Raw genomic sequence first — 19,916 nt, 5'->3', positions numbered from 1 at the left:
GGAAAGAGGGAAAGAAAGGAGGAGAGAACGAGAGAGAAAAGAGAGAAAGAAAGAGACAGAGAGAAAGAAAGAGAGAAAGAAAGAGAGAACGAGAGAAAGAGAGAGAGAGACAGAGAGGAAAAAAGAGAGAAAGGGAGAAAGGGAGAAAGAGAGAAAGGGATGGGGGGGGAGAGGGAGAGAGAGACAGAGAGAAAGAGAGAAGGAAGAGTCCTGCATCAGCTCAAATAAAGAAGCTCTCCCTCCCTTTTCCAATAAAACATCCCTTCTGCGGGCAGGGCACAGCACTCGTGGAAAGTGCCTCCCCCCGACGGTTCCGAGCGCAGCGGTGCGCCCCACGGCCACCCGCGACCCGTTCGCTCGGGTGGGCTGGGACCGGGGCTCGGGCTGGGGATGGGACGGGGCTTGGCTGGAGCAGACAAGGCTGCGGTTCTTGTTTTGGGGTGCTGAGGGCGCGGGAAATGAAACAGCCCCTTTATCTCTAAAAAGTTTGGTCGCGGGCTGGGGGAGGAGGGCAAGAGGGAGAGGAGAAGGCATCCCGAGGAGAAACACGTGAAGGCAGAAGTGTCCAACTGCAAGTTAGCACAGGCAGGAGGGAAAGCAGCCCAGTACTCGGTCCTACCGTTCAGCATTTCCTATTCTTGTCCCCCCACCAGTGACAGATGAAGTTGGGCAGTTTCCCACCCTGATTTTTAATACGGATTTATTCTAGATTCAAGGAATCCGTTCTAGCTACAGGGATTCCTATTTAGGCAACATATATTTGTTAACCACGAACACTAGAGGATTTCCAGGAAGGGTTTCAAATAGGTTGGGTGCGTGGTTTTTTTTCTTTTTTTCAGTAATCCAACAAGTTGAACCCATAGCTAAGGATATAGTTGGATAAAGACGTGTCTCTCTGCTTTAGCTTATGCATGTCTCATCAAATACGTGCCATGAGAATGGGTTGGGCTGACAAGAGAGAAGGAGGCAGGGAGTGCGTGACAGAAAGAAACAGTGGTTATTTTATAAACACCAAATCCAGGCCATGTGTGAGCCATTGTCCAGGGGTAGAATTAAGTGACTGTAACACGATCGCGCTCTGTTAGTGTAAACAGGACGTATTGTATTGCTATTGCTGTCTCTTTCGAGAGGAATTTTCAATCTGCGATTTACAGCCCTCAAACAGGGAAGCTAAGACCTACTTATTGAAAACAAATTTGGATCGTCTAATAGGGACTCTGAAAAACACCATCGCAATCCCAGTTTTCTGGTTGTTTGGTTTGTTTGTTGTTTGTTTTTTTTTTTTTTTTCCCATGGCTAGGTAAAAGTAGGGTTTTACTGGTAAAAGGTACGATAAAGAGAATATACAGGGGAAAATCCAGATTCTTTAGACTCTTTAAAGGAAAACAAAAAGATCAATCTTTAGGGTTTTCTCTCAGATATACCCAGAGCTGTTGAATAAGTCGTGTATATATATGGTATACAGGAAACTCCGTGCTATCAGATTATTGGAGGAAGGGAGGGAGGGGAATCTTCCTTAGATTTTCTAAGTGTATCTGGAAACTCATCACCTTTCCCCTCCCCGCACGCACACCTCCACTCCTCCTCTTCCTCCTCCTCCTCCTCCCTCACACTGCTGTCCCCGCTCCTATTGTGCTGGCTAGAGACACGGAAAGTTAAGTTGCACCCAAACACGCAAGTCTCTTATAAAGTAACCCCTGGTATCACTTTTAACTAAAGAAGTCTAGTAATTAAAAGTCTGAGTTGTTTTTCCACGTTTCCGCATGCAGTCCTAATTAAATCTTTACGATCCTCTCTGTGACTATTAACTGCCAGCATGCTGAGCGAATATCCTGTACAAAAACCCAGCAGGAGGGCGTAATTAGATAGAAAATCAGACAGGAGTCTTCTCATTAACTACAACAACTAACCCACGTTGCTGATGGAGCGAGCGGAGTGCACGCACACACATAAAGCGTGTGCGCAGCCATAGACTCCAGAGATAAGGTGAGATAAGGAAGGGGGGGGGGGGCCGGAACACCCCAGGAAGGGAAAAATGGCGTTTTTCGTCTCTGCCTCCAATTCTGCACCACGGTGCACTCCAGCAGGCTGCAGGATCTGCTCGTCATCCCTCTTTGGGAGCTGCTCAGGGAAAGGAGAGAAGAGTTTGTAATTTTATTTTGTGCCCTTTAGGTATGTAGCCTATTGATTATGAGAGAGAGGCACAGCCATGCACAAACACACAACATCAGGAACCACCGTGTCTGCGCCCTCGTTTGAGGGGGTATTCAAGGGAAATGAAAGGAAAGATCTGAAGAAAATATTGCTCCGTCACATTTTGGGGAGATGTAATTTTCTCCTAAATCATATTCCGCCTTGAACGTCTCTGTTGAGGAAAGAGAGAGACGGAGATAAGGGCTGGATCCGGATAAGCTCAGCCTCTCGGTGTAGCAAAGATAAAGTTAAAATAACAGGGAAGAAAATCATTGCTTTGCTGTAAAGATGTTTTCCTTATCAGGGGAAAAAATGTGATAACTCCCCAAATATGCAATAACCCGGAAAAAAGAAAACAAAGCCTAAGTAATAATAAGAAAAATAAAATAATAAAACCGAGAAACCCACAGGTCTTCCCTTTCTCTAAAACCCAGACTTTACCCTAAAACGGAACCTGTCGTAATTCTGCAATAAATTGTTCTTATGACACCCTTTCTCTTTGGGAGATGATTTTGCTGTGCCGACCGCAGATTCAGCGGTAATTTTTGTTTGTTTGGTTGTTTTTTTGTATATCCCACTTTCGTGTTGAGACATGAAACCCAACATTTGCTCTCTCCTCTGTGCCCGCCTTTGTTCTCTTCCCTGCTAAAGAAGTTAATACTGTAATAACAGGTGTGCTCCTAAGCGGGCTGAAAAGAGAGGAAAAAAGGGGGAAAAAAAATAAAAAAGACTTTGAAAAGGAGATCGGGAGACTCTTTCTAGGCAATCAGTTCAGTAGTTCATACTTTTGATAATGTATATTCCTGCTCCCCTCCCCGTCCCCACTGATTCAGGACATGGAAGCAACCTCGGGAGCTGTAAATCTCTTTCTGCTTGTACCCTATACGATGTGGGCGTTGAGCTGCACTCCGAATTGCTCAGGCTTTAATTAAAAGTCCTTAATGTAAACTATTATATATAAAAAGTAAATGGCCCTTGAATTATTAAGATGTAGCAGGGTTAGACAAACAAACAAAATAAAAAAAAAAAGGAGGGGGGGAGGGAGGGGAAGAAAGGGGAGGGAGAATTTAAGTTGTCCTTAATCGTGTTCATTTATGTCATGCAATAGATCTTGCAGATGTTGCCAAATTGCCAGATTTTCGAAGGAAGAAATATAAAACTTTATCGAATGCAAAGAAGTCTATGTGATATCTATGTTTTATAAGATAACAAAACCAGTATTGCATCCCATATGCTTCACACGTCTTTATTTTTTTATTAGAAGACCATATAATTTGTAAGAATTTCATTTCCTTGTCAATTTGGGGGAATAATAATAACAATAATAATAGTAAAAAAAAAATATCTCCACCCCTAGTGAATTAATATAAATGGAAATAACAGAAACTCCAGTTTGGAATGACATGATTTATGTACGCGACTCTTTAATATCCAGTCAATTTGAATAGTGATGTTTTTATATCCACAGTCAGTTGAAGATGCCAATAACAGCGGTATGAACTTATTGGACCAGTCTGTCATTAAAAAAGGTACGGATTATTCCAACAAGCTAGACCGACTTTTACTGTGTAGCGATATCTTCATGATACATTTTTACTCTGGGGCAATTAATTTACCCGGGAAGCAGGACGCACATGGCAGCAAGATGAAGAGTTGATGGGTCCGGCAGAGAGAGTGAAGGGAGAAGGAGAGAGATGTGAGAGGAAAAGTTGATATCCCCCTCTCCCGCCTCCTCCAAAGGGTTTAATTACACAAATGCTCTCCAATGGAGCACCCCATGCTCAAATGCAGTTCTCCCCCCCCTCCCCAATCCTCGATAGGGATCCCTTGGTTTTTAATGGGGAGAGGGGGTTGATTCCTTTTGGGGCTTAAATGCATTTCCCAGACGACTCAAACGTGAAGGGGAGAGAAACAAATGCCTGTGGAAAGGCAGCCCCGACCTCCTTCCCCCCTTCCGCCAAGAATCCCCCCTTCCCCATGCCCATTTTTTAAATCTTTCTACATATGCGCACATGATTTAGTGTAACTGCAGAATCACCCCATACTGTTAAAGGGAATGTGATATTAACAAATGTTTGCAGTCTCTTGTACAGCTGTAAGCAAAATAATTAACTAATTAAACTAATTAAATGTAATTACAATAACTCATTTTGGGCGTATTGCAGCTGCTTCATTTTTTTACATTTCTCTGACAGTCACTGGAAGATGCTTGGCGATTAGTGTTGTGTTATGCTGATAGACATTAAACAGATAAGCTATCTTTAATTATCTAAGGAGTTTCTATTTCTAGATTCAATTTTAAGTACCAGAGATGAGGCTTAGAAATGCTGTCCCTTATGCTTACTATCAACAGCACTTCTCTCCAGGACCTTATTATTTGTCAAATGGGCACAAATGCTTTAATGGAGATGATCTTCTAGAGCGTAAAGCAAAATAACAGGGAAGGTGTTTATTTAAAATGCGTTCAAGGCAGCATGAGGTCCTTCCGTGTATTTATTGTTTTTTAATTTAAATCCTCATGTACAGTCTCTCTCTCACACACACATACACGATAGTTTCTAGTTACTTGAAGAAGGACGGATAAAAACTGCAAGACCATTTGGCAACATCATTTATGACCACCGGCTGAGAAGTCGAAGGTGTTTTTGAGAAACAGAAAATTACTTACCTTTAAAAAAAATAATTGTTTCTCCTGGTTTAGTTCAGTTTGAATGTTTAGTAGCTTTTGTGTTCAGGGTCTGTAACCTGATGGCTTTTGATTGTTTTGGGTTGTTTTTTTCTCACTCCCCTCCTCCCCTCCCCACCCCCGCCTAAACACCTCATCCACGATGTTTTCTCTTGGGCGTATTTGATTAATTGGTGCTTGATTTGTGGTCGAGAGATTCCTTTCTAACGTTGCTCCGTGCTGGCATTTTTCTTTCGCAATCTGTTCTTTTTTTTTTTACCCCCCACCCCCAACGCGTTCTGTTTGGTCACCCACTCCAAAATACTCTTTTTTACCCCCTCTCTGCATGGGTCTCTCCCTCCTTCAGATGACGAGGGCAGCAGAGACATTTCATGTGCCTGCTGAGTAGCACCAAAATGTGAATGTTAATATGTATTAGGTATAAATTAAGGTGTGCTTACTGTGTACGGGCATGGCAACGGCCACAGGTCGAGCAGCTGCCGCCTAAAGAGACACAGTCCCATATAGGTGGGATTACATGTGCCTATTTGCAGCCATAAGAAGAGTTTACCCATGATGAACAGGATACAAATGCACTTTCGAAATTAGGTTACTAAAAAAGACCCTGAGATTCGTCTGCAGCTGTTTGAAAGTCACTGTAGGAGTATTTTCTTCCTTAGAAGCAACGCTGAGCTCTAAGAAACTTTCCAGCATAAAGGAATATAGTGAGCTTGGTTTCTTTTTTGCACAGCGAGTTTCCCGGGTGCGGAGGAGGAGAAATGGGTGATAAATCGGAGGTCACATTTGTGGCAGACGATATTTAATCAGGACGAGCCAAGGAGAGACGCAGAGAGGGTTCAGGATCAATTTCGCTTTGTTCCCTGCAGTTTGTAGCTGTGAGGGTGTACTTTGAAGTAAGAATAAGTTACTTAAACTCTGTAAGTCGTTATGGAGGCGGATGGCATAGACAGACAGACAGGTACTGACTGATTTTTGTGCAGTGGAGCAACTCCCCGTGACACGTATTTGCTAGACGAGGATTGGAGGGAGTCTACTTCCCCAAAACCTAATTTAATGCCTAAAATGCTTCAATTAAAAAGTAGTGGGAAAAGTGCAATGTGGGCTTGGAGTCTAAACTTCCCTGTATCATCCAGAAGGTGTCTGTTTCTGCGTGGTCTTTGAGGCCTGCAGAGGGAATTATCTCGCTATGCAAAAGGATTGCCAAAAATATTAAGGAAATTATATAGGGATTCATACACGGCTATCGATTTATCTCGCGTATCGATCCCGCACAATAGATTACATATACACAGTCTCTTGTTATGTTTGCTATCTGAGCTTACTTGACATTTCTGAAGTAATTTAGTTAAGAGGAAATGAGTTGTTCCCAGTAGAGAGAGCAAACGAGTGGAGTGAAGGTAGCCAGCGTGATAAATGGCTCTTTCATTTGGAGATCTCCAGAGCTCGTTTAAGGCTAATTTTCTGTATTAGCCCCCTTTGAGCTATTAATGCAATAGGCAGGGACCGTGGCCCCTCGTCTCTGAGCTGCCCCATTAGAGCGAGCATTAAGCTACCAAGCCTGAACTCTACTGTGGTGGTGGTGAAATAATGAAAGGTGCTTTTTAAACTCTCCTAATCTAAAGTGGCAGAGGGTGGTTAATACGATTTGAAGGGGGCTGGTCAATGAACAATCAATAAACTAATAATGAGAAGGATGCGGTACATTAACAGTCTAAAAATCCAACGAGACATTAAAAAATCATCGTTAACTCCTAGTTCCATTAAGATTTGGGTGGTGGAAGCGGGAGGGAGGGAGCCAGATAAATCATCAAGATGATAATAATCACCAAGAGCATTAATACCAGATTTAATTCGGCTTTAAGAGCTTGCCGGCTGCACGTTTTGAGGCCTTTCCCTCGATTTCTGCTGAAATGAAGGGAAGGTTTTCTATGTGTCAGGAATAAAAGATCGGGTCCCCTTGTCAACTGCTCATCTGAAATTTGCTTGGCACCTTCTCTGGCGAAGGAAGTTGTCCTCTCGCAAACTCTTGCGTGGCCCGAGTCCCAAGTTAATTTTTTGTGACTCTGGGGCACAGTCAGTGACCTTAAAATTATTCTGATGTGTTTATTTACTTTCAGCTGTTTCTGACGATCGTCTGCACACTCACATCTGATTTAGCACGAAAGGCCATTTTAACTCTAACACCTTAATTCATTGCCTCCTTGCAAACACGCTCTATTGTTCCTATTCTTTTAAAGAAACACATGAGAGGAGGTGTCTTAACATTTTTTTTTTAACTCTTAATAATACAGCATAAGATTCCTCCTCACCTCTTCTTGAAATATCCGGATAAATGATTAACTGAAAACCACTCTGGCCTCAGCTTTTCAGGTGATAGACCTGGGAATCGGAGATGTTGCTTCGCTGCCACTCAATTTCGTGCTTTTTCCTGGATTACCCATTGAACCTTATGATCCCTTTTAATTGAATGCCACACAATTTCAAGGCAATACATTTCGCTTGGAAATTTAGTCCCGGCTTTCAGGAGAAAGGTGCTGCGGTGGAGGGAGGGGGGAGAGGAGGAGGCGAGAGGGACAGGAGGGAAGGGGACATGACCACACACTTTCTGTATTTGTTCATTAAAATTAAAATAAGATCCAGGTCTTTTACTGACGACGAGTAAGATGATGTTCCTGGCCTCTCTAGGTTTGGCTACCACGTCAGACCAAATCTCCAATAACAACAAAGTCCTGGTTTATAATGGACAAAGAAATTTTTACTCATTTTAGGCCCAGTAGGCACATTAAAAAAAAAAGATTTGAAGGCAATTTGGTAGCTCGTTAGTAATAAGTTTGCTCATGACATTTGTTAGTAATGAATAAAAGAAATGTTTCTTCCGATTAATTGATTGACTGATAGACTATCATGTTATTCACCAGGGTTATTGCAACGATATCTATAGCTTAAAGCCTCGTTATTCAGATATTTGCAAGAAAAAATTCTATTTGTTTATTTTCAGTGTTGCTGAAATGCCCTTTTATTTCCATTTCCAATTGTCCGTGTGCGTTTGTGCCCCTTTTCACACGTTTGTGGAGAGCAACCCAACAGAGAACGACAACCACCACCAAAAAAAAACCCACCAAAAAACCCAAACCCCAAACCCAACCCCTAAGACTTAATGTATGCACAGAAAATTGTAAACATGTAAAGAACTGAAAGCTTCACGCTGAGTTTCGCCATGCTCCATTTCCCCACCATTTCCTGCTGTCGTTTTAAAGCGATCTCACTCATCTAGAGATCCCGTTTGCAGGAACAGTATGCTTATAATTACTAACAAATCAAGCGGCTACTGTTGCTCTCCCGGTTTATTGATAAGCTGAAGAGAAATGGAAGGGGGAGAAATGACAAAGAGGCTGGAAGTAACCACAGGAGAAGACAGAAAGAAGAGAGAAAAAGGGATTAAAAAGGAGAAAGGAGAAGAAAAAAGAGAGAAAGGCTAGAGGGAGAGATAAATAGAGGGGCAGAGATTTTGGAAAGGGGAATTCTGTATTTATGAGTGCTCGCATACTCACAGCAAAAAGAGTTTTGTAGTGAAAGAAAATCTAATAGTTTCCTCTGGGGATAACAATAACTAAATGGGGTAAAGTTAAAGCAGAAGTGGTGGGGACGCTGCGTAGATCCTTCTGTTATTCTGTATATTTCAGCAGTTGTGGCAATCCCTAACCAACTGGGAAAGTTGACATCGACTAAAAATATACTCTGCGTTACAGCTTATTTACATGCACGCAGGGATTTGACACATGCAGCTGCACACACGGACGTGTGGATCAGTTCACCCACTGAGACCTCCACGTTATATTATCTCTGGTAATGTCTGGGCTATATCTGAAAAGCTATAGCCATGATAAACATATAGATATGATATAGATAGAGATAATTCATTCCATGGCAAACACTTTTTTGAGGCAGCATTAGGTAATTTACAGAAGATATAGAGTCTAGATAGAAGACATCTCTCTGAAGCTATGAAATTGCAATAGATATGCTTACACCGCCTGGTAAGCTTCTAAAACGGGTTTAGAGTTATTACAATCCAATCGATGGGTCCTTCCCATACGGTCCTTTTTGGGGAGGCAGTGGTAGGAACAAAAGCTGAGGAGCTCTCAGCATAGCTGGGAAGGGAGCCAGCCTGCTTCCCAAAAGCAATTTGCAAGGGGAAAAAAAAAAAAATACCGAGCACGTGAAAATCCATATTTCAAAGGTTAACTAATGTAATGAGTGCTCCAAAAGGCCAAAGCGAGTGGGGTGAGGAACATTTAAGCATTGCACGGGTCCCTCTCTCTTTAGTGAGTTTGGACTAAGATCAGATGTTCGTGGAATTGCTGCCTCTTGTTTAATTTCTCAGTTCACTGGACAGTGACCTGATAAACTGGTCACTAAATATAGCCACTGTAAAGGTGTACTCGAACCACTGAGCCTGTGTCTGTCCGAAGAAAAAAAAAAGCCAGTCATGAAAATCTGACTGGTGGCATTGCTTTATCTAAATCTTTTTTCCTTTTTTAAAACTTTTTTCTTGATTCTTCACTCGAATGACGTTGCAGAACATCGTGCATGAAATAAATTATATCTCTATGTATAATGGGGGGGCAGAAATATGTATATATATATATTTGTCTCCCACTACTACCTCTGATACCCCAAACGAGTCAATGGCAAAAATCCTATTAATAGCAGGAAAAGCAGGACCCGGCCTCTAACTCTTTTATAACTGTTTCTGTTCTCAAACTATTTGAAATCGCCTTTATGAGATGCATAAAGTGCTTAACTAAAAATAATAGAGAAATAGGAATCCATTTCACTTTCCGATTCCCTGAAGTAAAGCCACTCAAAATAATTTGTTTATACTGGAGACTATATACAAGGCATATGAAGCAATATGTATATCTAAAAGCGACATGCCTTTTGGTTTTTAGCTGTTATAGAGCTTTTATTGTGGGGGTCTGGACTGGCAGTCGGAAATGATCTGTAATAAAAACAGTGAAACACGGTTGTGTCTATTCCATACACTGAGGTTATAAAATTGGCAATTGCCCAGTAGTTAGCACTTGGTAATATATTAGGATACCCGATCTTATTGTTTAGCAGCTCCAGACGACTTAAATATCCCCTCAACCCTAATGGTTTGATTCTCCAGATACGTTGCAAATAAACAGGGGTTTTTATGACTTAACTGACATGTATTATAACTACCTAAATAGCTGGCATATGTGCATAATAGAACCCTATTATTTGCCGAATTGGTTTTGCAATTGATTGAGTGGAAATGGGAGACTGTGAAGTAGTATCTGCTCGACGAGGGTGTGTAATCAATTAGTCTTCTCTGAAACATGCCAGGGCTCTACCAGCAGCAAACCCTCAATTTCGGAGTATATTTTCTATAAGGAAACGTGTGTTGCCGCGATTCCGAGAGGAAGCAGCAGTAGCAGCTGTCAGCTCTTATTAACTCCTGCATAAAACATACCTTAAGTACGGTTTGTTATCAATTACTTGCAGAAATGAAACAACTGGGAAAATGCAGCGAGGCTCCCTATAAATTAAAGTGATTAGTTGATTGATTAGAGCACCTGCTGTAAATCATAACAGTTACACACAATATGAGGGAGCTATTTAAGTTCATTTGTAAACAAAATTCATGTCACGGGGGATTTGCTCTCATTTATGGTTTAGCCGTTTGTTTGTTTGTTTGTTTGTTTATCAGCGTGTCTGGTTATAATCCCTTTGGTTACTCTTAAAATAACCTTACTAGTTTCTCAGAGAAAAGTAATATTTCGTTTCACCGTGGATAGAATGTTTTTATTTTGTTTAGTTTCACTTTATTATTTTATTTTGACACCCCTCTCCCAACTACCTTTAAATATATGTTATAGTAAGGAAATCAGTTTTATTTAGGGGCAGGAGAGTTCCTACTCTCATGGACAGCACAACGTGATCAAGGTGGCAAACGCCATGGTTAGATCAGATTTTTTTTTTTCCTGGTGTTCATTTTTCTGAAGGAAAAGTCTCATTTTATTTCATAAACCAGACTTAATAAAAGCACAAAGCAATAACAGAGCTGTCTTCTGGTTGCTGTATCCTCCAGCCTTGATACTTATTTAAGACAGCAACTCCCTTCGTGTAGTAAATTTATTCCTGGCTCAGCTTAGGAGTAATGGAAACATTAGCACAAAAAAAGTAAATTTTCCTTTTTTTTTCCCCTCCAGAAAGGCGCTGTCCGTTGTACAAAAGGCATCGGGGGGCTCTGGGTGAGGCACAGGCTCAAACCCGAAAGTTGCCAGGTGCTTGCCAATATGTATTTTATTTCCCAATGATCAAACCCTGCATAGAGGCTGTACTGCACCACCCTTCTCTCCATCCATCATTCATGGAGCAGTTTCCTAGAGGTTGGGGGAGCAGCACCCTTTAGGTTGCTGGAGGTAGCCAGAGATTCAAAATTCCCTTTCATTTTGCTCTTCTGTGCATGTCAGAGAGACTGTGGTTATCCCGTACTCCTTCATGGCATGATGGTTTCTCTCTCCCCTCTTCCCCTTTTCTTTCTCCAGTGCCGGTTCCTCCAAAATCTGTTACTTCTTTGATGATGAATAAAGATGGCTTCCTGGGTGGAATTTCAGTCAATACCGGAGAGGTGTTTTGCTCTGTACCTGGCCGCTTGTCTTTGCTTAGTTCAACTTCAAAGTATAAAGTAACTGTGGGAGAAGTTCAAAGACGCCTTTCTCCTCCAGAGTGTCTGAATGCATCCCTTCTAGGAGGAGTACTTAGAAGGTAAGAGGCTGGGGCGAGTGCATGAACATGCCCGTGTGTGGGCATCCATGCATACACCAGAAATGCTTGGTCAACGCTAAAGATGATTGCCAATCTGCATCGATCTTATTGTCATAGCATGTGTGTGTAACGTTCAGGGTAAGGTGAAAATATGCTGTATTCAGACACCGAGATGAATGTGGAGAGACTAGAGAAAGATTTGGACTTGTACATTTTCTATCAAAGCATCCCAAAATGGAGGAACTGAGGCAAGTTTTTTTCGCTCTTGTACACGCACACACTTTCTATGTTTTCTCCTTCTCCTCACACTTCTCTTTTAGCAAATGGACAAAATAAAATGCCATGATGGGCGTGTTGCAGTTAGATGTTGCAGGATGAACTGGATGTATTTCAAGACCTGATGTATTTCTAGGGATTTCCTAGATAAATCCATGAGAATTCCTCTATATGGCCATAACAATAAGGCAATTAACATGTTGTCACACAGAAGATTATTGAAATTGGCAGGGGGTTAATAGGCAACCTATAAGGTAGTTAAGTACCTGACTAAAGAAAAGCCATCAACAGATAGCTTTGAAAGTCAGAAACTTAGTGCTTCATCTCGAGAAGGTTGCTAGAGGAATTAGTCGCAGTTGGTCCTGAGGCCTTTGCTGTTAAACATTTGTGCAAAGCACCCACTAACGTCCTGGTGGATTTTGCTGAAGACCTCAAAATAGTTGGCATTATTGGTACTGAGGAAAATGAGGAGCAAGGGATAACCTAAAGGCCTGGTTGCCACTCTGTCATATCAAGTGAGAGACCGTGCATTTAGGTACCAGCAACAAGAATTTAAGCTCCGAGGTCATCAGCTGGAAAGACTAACAGGGAGAAAGGCCTTTATCTTCCTGACAATGACCTAAGGACTGTGAATTGTCAGTACGACTTGTCTGTAAGAAAGATGAGCTCTATCTCCAGTTAGAATAAGGAAGAAGTCATGATATGGTATAAGGTACCAGTTCACTCCAGCCAATGCAAAGCTGAGAGGGAATAAGACTTCATTTTCTACATATGAGGTATACGCCAGGCTGGAAAATAGAGTATAACTTCGAGGCAGAAACAAATGCAATTAACTTGGCCCCAGTAAATTTCAGATCATATTTAAAAGTTGCTAATCTTAGAGAAGGAAATATCTTGCCAATCCCTGTAGCAGCAACTGGGCAACGTTGAGTCTAAGGTGTTTGAAAATCAACTTATTGTTTGGTTTTGCTGTTTTTTTTTTCCTGAAAAAAAAAAATCTGTGATGACGTCAGCTCTGTGTCTGGAGAGGAGGGGGCAAGTCCTGCTATGCGCAGTCAGTCACCCAAAAATACACGTGAGAATTAGGGTCTCCTAAAATAGATGCTGTTCCACGTGAATGTCTGTAATCAATGTTCAACTGTGATCCTTGCCAGTGAGAGCAGCAGAGATTTATACTTACAGATGCTAACCTGCCTGCTCACTCTGTACAGCTACAAATGGAGCAGGGAGAACATCTGAGAGATACACTGTAGAAAATAGGATTATCAAGGTAAAGAAACATCATTATTGAACTTCAGTGGATTTCTGGAGATGGCCCAAGCCATGATCATTGGCTACTGCTGACTTCAGTTCCTATCTCGAATCTAAATTTTAGACAAGCTTTTGGTTCAGGGCAGATGAAATATAGAAAGCTGCTCTCTTGCAATTCTGTCATCTAGCCCTATTTACTTTGATATCAAATAGTGGGAAGCCAGTCTGGCGTCTCTGTCCCTTCTGGTTTCCTTTCGCTAAGTGTGACTGCTAATTCTTAAACGAATTTTAAGTAAGAACTAAGAGATATTTGTGAGTGACTTAGTGCCAAAACTCTCCCTGATTTCGCAGGTGGCAAGATTTCATCCCTGGGGGTTTACATATGTATAGGAGTCCGAACAATAGCTCTGTATTTCCCACCTATAGCTCACTCATCCTTTTATTGTCCTTATCAGTAGCCTCTGACAGATATTCAAATCTTCCTTCAGGCAATCAGTTCCCTCTTTATAACGCACTCTGCCTTCCGGTGAGCTCTTCCTCTCAGCATCGCCTTTCCGCACAAGAACACACTCACACACACGCACGAAATGGTTCCTGAAGTTTCATAAATATTTTCCTCCTTTTGTATTTATCCACAGGCACACACATTCTCCCCTCGAGCCTTTCAGGTGTTTTTTTTTTTTTATGTTTTGTTTTGTTTTTTTCCCTTCGTTCTTCTTCCCATTTTGGCTCTTTCCTGGAATAACTGAGGATTTAATTCCCCTCCTCCACCTTTCTGCCCATCTCCTCGCTCCATCTTAATACGAATTAGTGTCATGCAGTAGGAACCCGTTTGCTTTCTAGATCAGAACCCTGACCATTAATTATTGCTTTTTGGCATTATTTGATTTACTTGGATAAAACAGGGTGAAAAGTGGGTTCACTCCCAATCCCCAGGAAAAATTAAGCAAATCTCAGCAAAACCTAACAGAAATCAACACACCCAAAGTCCTTAACGTCGGGTGAAAACCTTCCCAGGCTCCACTGACTGCACAGACTAAACGTTTCTTCCAGGAACACTGCGGGGTTAATCACGATGTTAATTTCTTTGCAATTCTAGAGCCAAATCGAAAAACGGGGGGAGATCTTTGCGAGAAAGGCTAGAAAAAATCGGTTTGAATTTACCAGCCGGCAGGCGTAAGGCCGCAAATGTCACTTTACTCACCTCCCTGGTGGAAGGTAAGCCGAGGGTCGCAGCTCCCTTCACACCCCTGCCTGCTCTGAACTCGTGTCTGACATTTTCTGAACAACAACAACAACAACAAAAAACCCAAAACAAACCCCAAAACCCCAAACCACCATAACTTTCGGGATCAGGTGGGAAAATCTTGCAGAGGTGAAATTCAGGGCGGGTTAGCATGAACGCCGTCACGGTTAAGGATCCCATCCTCAAAAATGAAGTCACTGGCCTAAGGGTCATTGATTCCGCTGGGTGGCAAGAATATGTGTGTGTGTATGTGTGTGTGTGTGTACGTGTGTGATTCTGCAGGGCAGTCCCATTCCTCATTGCTATTAATTTCCAGCCTGTGCTCCCCGACTCCACGTCTACTCCATCCTCCCGCTAATTCGCTCCTCCCGAGCATATTTACAGGACGCTCAATGAGGACAAATAATACAGATTTTTTTTTGTTTTTTTAAAGAAATCAGAGCAATTTGAAGGCGGCAGAGCGCCGTTTACCTTAAGATGGCTAGAACGGAACAAAAAGACAAGCTATTCCTGAAGAAGGAGAGAGGAAAAGGGGAGACTGAAGTTTCACCTCATTTCAAGTCAACTCATGTCATTTGGGTGTTCGGCGCGTCTCTCTGATTTATTGTTACTGTATTGAAAAGTAAAATTTAGAGCCGGTAATATGTTTAAGACATGTGCGTGTTTACGCTAAGAGAAGTTGGACCTTCTCCAAAAAACATAGCCGGAATGGTATGGATGCAATTATGAATTATACGTATCTGCATTACACATACATACCGAGAGGTGTATAAATAATCCACTTATCTCTTCTGCATATAAGCATGCATAAACATTTGTGCTAGATATTAACTTTTCAGCTCTTTTGATTGAGTTAGGGGAGCGGTAAGACCTTACACAGAGCGCAGAGCTGAAGGCAGGCTCGCAAAAAGGCTGACCGAAACGAGCTCCTCCTGGTACCCGCATATAGGTTATGCCGCGTGTGCAAAGCGCAGCGTAGGGATATAGGGTCGCGCTATAGGAGACATGAAGCATTTCGAGTGTGACAAACTGCCCTTGAACATCGGGGTTAGTCCAGCTTCACCCCTGCTGCGAGTGTGAAAACCGGTGCACCCTACTCACGGCAAAATCAGCCCCTCCCGGGTGCTGGCTTGAGGTTCAACAGCTTGTGCCGTTGTCTAAGTGATGCTAAAATCCACGTCAAGTGTGTAGCGAGGTGTACATTACCTCCCGCTCCCCTGATTTCCTTACAAATCAACAGTTTACCCCGAGAGAACTCCCTCCTTTCGGAAGAAGCTGCACCTGCTGGAGATTTATCTTCTTTTCTGCCACCAGCCAGGCTTTAGCCTTGCTGCTGCTATTGTATCACCCAAAGCAGAAACGCTCCGGCCAGGATTACCCACCCGAGCTGCGCTGGGGGGGACCCTGCCCCGCGTGGGGTGACCGTGGCGGGGACTCCCTGGGGCTCCGCCGGCTGCCTGGGCTTTTCTGAAGCAGTTTGGCGATTTAGCGAGAAACCTTGGAAAGCAGAAGATGACGTTGGAAAGCAACTCCTGATCGTTAAAAATAATGTGGTCCTGAAGTTATTAGACGTATCTGTTTTGCCTGTTGGAAATCTTCGCCCTGGTCCCTCAGGCGGTGCTTTAAAGGGTTTAATGCTTTATTCTAGAGGGGTTGAGCTATAATCTGGTGGAATCCCTCTGGAGTCTGAGTTTTCCCCCCCTTCTCTTTTCCTCCTTTCTTCAGCTACTGTCGTCTTCTTGCGGCGTGAAGTACATCAGTAGGAGTTGGATGACACGAACCTCTGGAGGCAAGAAACCTCAAACCAGGCAGGCAGGAAAAGTGACAATTAGAATAATTATTATTTTTCACAGAAAATGTTGCCATTAGTTGCTATCCTTCCACCGGGCGGGGAGGAGTTCCTGTTGCATGACGGTCAGTTAAGAAAGCAGATTGCTAATTTTCAGCGGACGAAATGCAGTGATCTCCATCATTTTACAGATGTGGCGATAATCGTGATAACGATGCAAGTGCTCTGTACGTGTGTATAACAAGTGTGTGTATAATGTCCCACAACGAATGGACATATTAACATTATGCCCACATCTGTAAAATTTTGGACTGTGTTCGGGTGTATTGAAACAGGAATGGTTTCTCTGCTCTTAAGAGAAGTTTGGATCCTTCCGTCTTTTGGGATTTAAGTTTCTTCGGTTTGTTGGTTTTTTTTTTTTTTTTTTGGCCCAGTTCATTGGAAAGTGTGTGTATGTGTGGATGTATAGGTGTGTGTACTTTCCCCTCAGTTCTGCACAATCAGCTGCGTGGGTCCGTACCATCACAAGTGCCTTGTAGCAAAGACAAATCTCATCAGCTAAAAAATCTGTCCCATCAACTTACTTCTGCCCCCAAAATAAGGTTTTGTGGAGGGAAGACATATACCTGGAGTCTGTCCCTAAGGTGCAGGGGATGTTAGAAGGTTTCTAAACACGGCTCGAACGAGCGGTGGGCAGCAGCCCGGTGCCTCGGCAGGTCGGAGCCCGCCCAGGCTGGGGCCGGCGGTGCCCGGAGGTGTTAATGTGTCCCCCCCTCCTTCCCTCCAGGTGAGGCCGTTCATTTAGCTCGGGATTTTGGGTACATCTGCGAAACGGAGTTCCCAGCCAAAGCTGTTTCTGAGTACCTGAACAGACAGCACACGGACCCCAGCGACCTCCACTCCAGGAAAAACATGCTGCTTGCTACAAAGTGAGTGCGAAGTTGGCAACCCGCCCCTTCTGCCCTCCCCCGATAAAATCCTCCTCCTCCTCAAACCCTTCCTCTGAGCTCGTTTTGAATGCAGGCGGAGTTTCCAGTCCCCAAATTATACCGGCCCCGCGGGGAGGAAGGGTGCTCCTATCGCCCTATAGGCTCTGGGTCCCTCTGCAGTGGGGTTTCAGGACACACGCTGTCCCTATAGAGGATGTAGGCGACTCTCCCCTAGCTACTGTACATCGTTTCCAAGCCACCCCAGTTCAAAAATATTTACGGAAAAGAGACCAAAAATCTATATTTTGCTTCCACAGCATGTCTGTCTGTCTCTCCTGTCGGTCACATACACCTGTTTGTCCACTACCAAATTACAATGTCTTTTCCATGTGGTTTAATAAAAAAAAAAAAAAAAAAGAAACCCAAAAACAAAAGAAAAAGCCCTCCATGGCCATATACTGTTAGTCATCCTCGGTTTGGTCCCCCCAAACCATCTCTCTCTCTTGGGGCTTTCTCGGGGCTGTGCTGTACCGGATGATTTACACTTGGCTATACCTCCCAGGCTACTAACTGGGTGCTTCATAGTTTGCTTGGGTCTTCGGCGGTGGGTGCCGTGTGCCTCCACACATCTCTGTCTATCCGGCAAAAAAAGGGGAAAAAAAAAAAGAAAGGAAAAAAAAAATACCATCCCACACAGCTCTCATTTATTTCATGCTCTGGGACGTGGCTTGCCTCCGATGACAGTGTAATTTAAAGAAATATATGGAAGGTTGAAAAATCATTTGCTCAAATTTGTCCAGATGTTTTTTAGACGTGATTGGAATTTGATTGCCCTTTTCCGCAGGGTCAGAAGATATTAATGTCCCAGAACTTTAATTGCTCACAGACCCTGCTTTGGTCTTTGAAGATGTAAAATGTTGGACTCATTACTGTTTGTTCTCTAAATTCAAAGTTTCCTCTCTTGCACTTTCTTAATGGATAATACACATAGAAGTAGACCTTTATCTTTCCCCACCCTCTGAAACCTTTAATCCACCGGGAATTTCAGAGAATTTCAGAGGATGAGAGCTGAACGCCTTTTTTAAAGGTTTCTTTTTTTCTTTCTTCCTCTTTTTTTTTTTTTTTTTTTTAAATTCTGGCCTTTTTTATTCCAGTCCCTGGGTAGGCATCTGTCTCAAAGAAACTATTCCTTTGGGAACCCCACAGGCCCCCAGGGTTTCTACATTGCCCAGGCACCTGTTGACTTGAAGGCCTTTTGAACCAGAACAATGCCAAAGAACGTGTGGGGGGAATTAATTATAAAAATAAAATCTGATTTTTCCAAGGCTTGGACAAACAAACAAGAGCCAGATTTCAACCCTGATGTGTTAATTGGGATGCCATCCCCCAAAATAAAATAGGCAAGTGCTAGCTTTGCTCCTCATGCAATGAATAAGCCAGCATGAAGTCCCAGAGTCCTGATCTTTCTTGACAAAGTGGTTCAACCTGAGCACTCTCAAAGGAGGCTCCATTTTGGCCCCTCCCTGTACCATGTCTCTGTGCCACCCAGCGGCTCTCTGTGCATGCTTGTGCTTTCCTCCAGGAACAGCATAGATGGGAGATGCTTTGAGGCAGGGTCAGGCCTCCAGGACGACGGATGGTTGGCAGACCCACAGCGCATGTCCCTTTCAGCCTGATTATTTCTAGAGCCACCAAATAGGGCTGGGTTTTCTCAGTGCTTCAGAACCATAGAATCATTTAGGTTGGAAAAGACCTTTAAGAACATCGAGTCCAACCACAAACTGAATGCTGCCAAGTCTACCACTAAACCATGTCCCTGCGTGCCACATCTACACGTCTTTTGAATACTGCCAGGGATGGTGACTCAGCCACTTCCCTGGGCAGCCTGTCCCAATGCTTGATAACCCTCTCAGTGAAGAAATTTTTCCTACTATCCAATCTAAACCTCCCCAGAAGCATCCTTATGGCTGAGGGAGGTATTTCTATCTCCAGACCTGGTGTTATCTTTCAGTTGCAGAAACTTCTCTCCTGATGAACATCATCCTGAGCAGGGAGTTTCTGGCTCACCATGGCCAGTCCCCAAGCACTGCTGGGGAAAAGGAAGGTGGCAAAAAGGTCCTATCCTGGCTCTTGGGATGACCTTTGGCCTGAACCTGCCCCCTCCTTCAACCTTGATTGTCTCAGAGAAGTGTGGGATGAGCCTAACCACCGCTTTTCTCTCTCTCTTGTCCTCTCTTTGCCTTTCTGTCTTCTGTGCAGGCAACTTTGTAAAGAATTTACAGATCTCTTGGCCCAGGACAGGACACCCATTGGAAACAGCCGGCCCACCCCTATTTTGGAACCGGGCATTCAGAGCTGCTTGACTCACTTCAGCCTCATCACTCACGGCTTTGGGGCCCCCGCTATCTGCGCTGCCCTCACGGCCCTTCAAAACTACCTGACTGAAGCTCTCAAAGGCATGGACAAGATGTTCTTGAACAACAACACTGCTAACAGGCACACATCTGGCGAAGGACCAGGTAGTAAAACTGGAGACAAGGAAGAGAAACACAGAAAATGAGAGAGAGAGAGAGAGAGAGAGGAAAAAAAACAAAGGAAAGAAAGGAAAAGGAAAAAGTTAAATAAATAAAAGGAGAAAAGAGAGAAAGAGATAATCTTTTAAAACAAAACCATCTTAATTTTAGCTTTAAAAATATTGGATTGGGCTTTGGAAGAATTCTATTAGGTAGGACAAAATAATAATAATAA

General features: G+C 43.1%; 1 protein-coding gene across 2 annotated transcripts in view; it reads left to right on the top strand.

Moving 5' to 3' along the window:
• TFAP2B (transcription factor AP-2 beta (activating enhancer binding protein 2 beta)) overlaps window positions 1-19,734 on the top strand; it is a 23,116-nt gene extending 3,382 nt beyond the window's left edge. The window contains exons 3-8 of one of the 2 annotated variants that reach the window (XM_010289242.1): window positions 3,662-3,722; window positions 5,720-5,734; window positions 11,458-11,677; window positions 14,304-14,422; window positions 17,027-17,168; window positions 19,428-19,734. In XM_010289242.1, coding sequence (XP_010287544.1) covers window positions 3,662-3,722; window positions 5,720-5,734; window positions 11,458-11,677; window positions 14,304-14,422; window positions 17,027-17,168; window positions 19,428-19,728 — 858 coding nt within the window. In that variant the 3' untranslated portion in view covers window positions 19,729-19,734. The remainder of the gene's footprint in view (window positions 1-3,661; window positions 3,723-5,719; window positions 5,735-11,457; window positions 11,678-14,303; window positions 14,423-17,026; window positions 17,169-19,427) is intronic. The other variant, XM_010289244.1, reaches the window with a different exon arrangement.
• Window positions 19,735-19,916: the final 182 nt, after the last annotated feature.

The sequence above is a fragment of the Phaethon lepturus genome, unplaced genomic scaffold (assembly GCF_000687285.1).
Source record: "Phaethon lepturus isolate BGI_N335 unplaced genomic scaffold, ASM68728v1 scaffold36856, whole genome shotgun sequence".
Classification (NCBI taxonomy): Eukaryota; Metazoa; Chordata; class Aves; order Phaethontiformes; family Phaethontidae; genus Phaethon; species Phaethon lepturus.
Note: the sequence above shows the minus strand (reverse complement) of the source record. Positions and strands in the feature narration are given on the sequence as shown.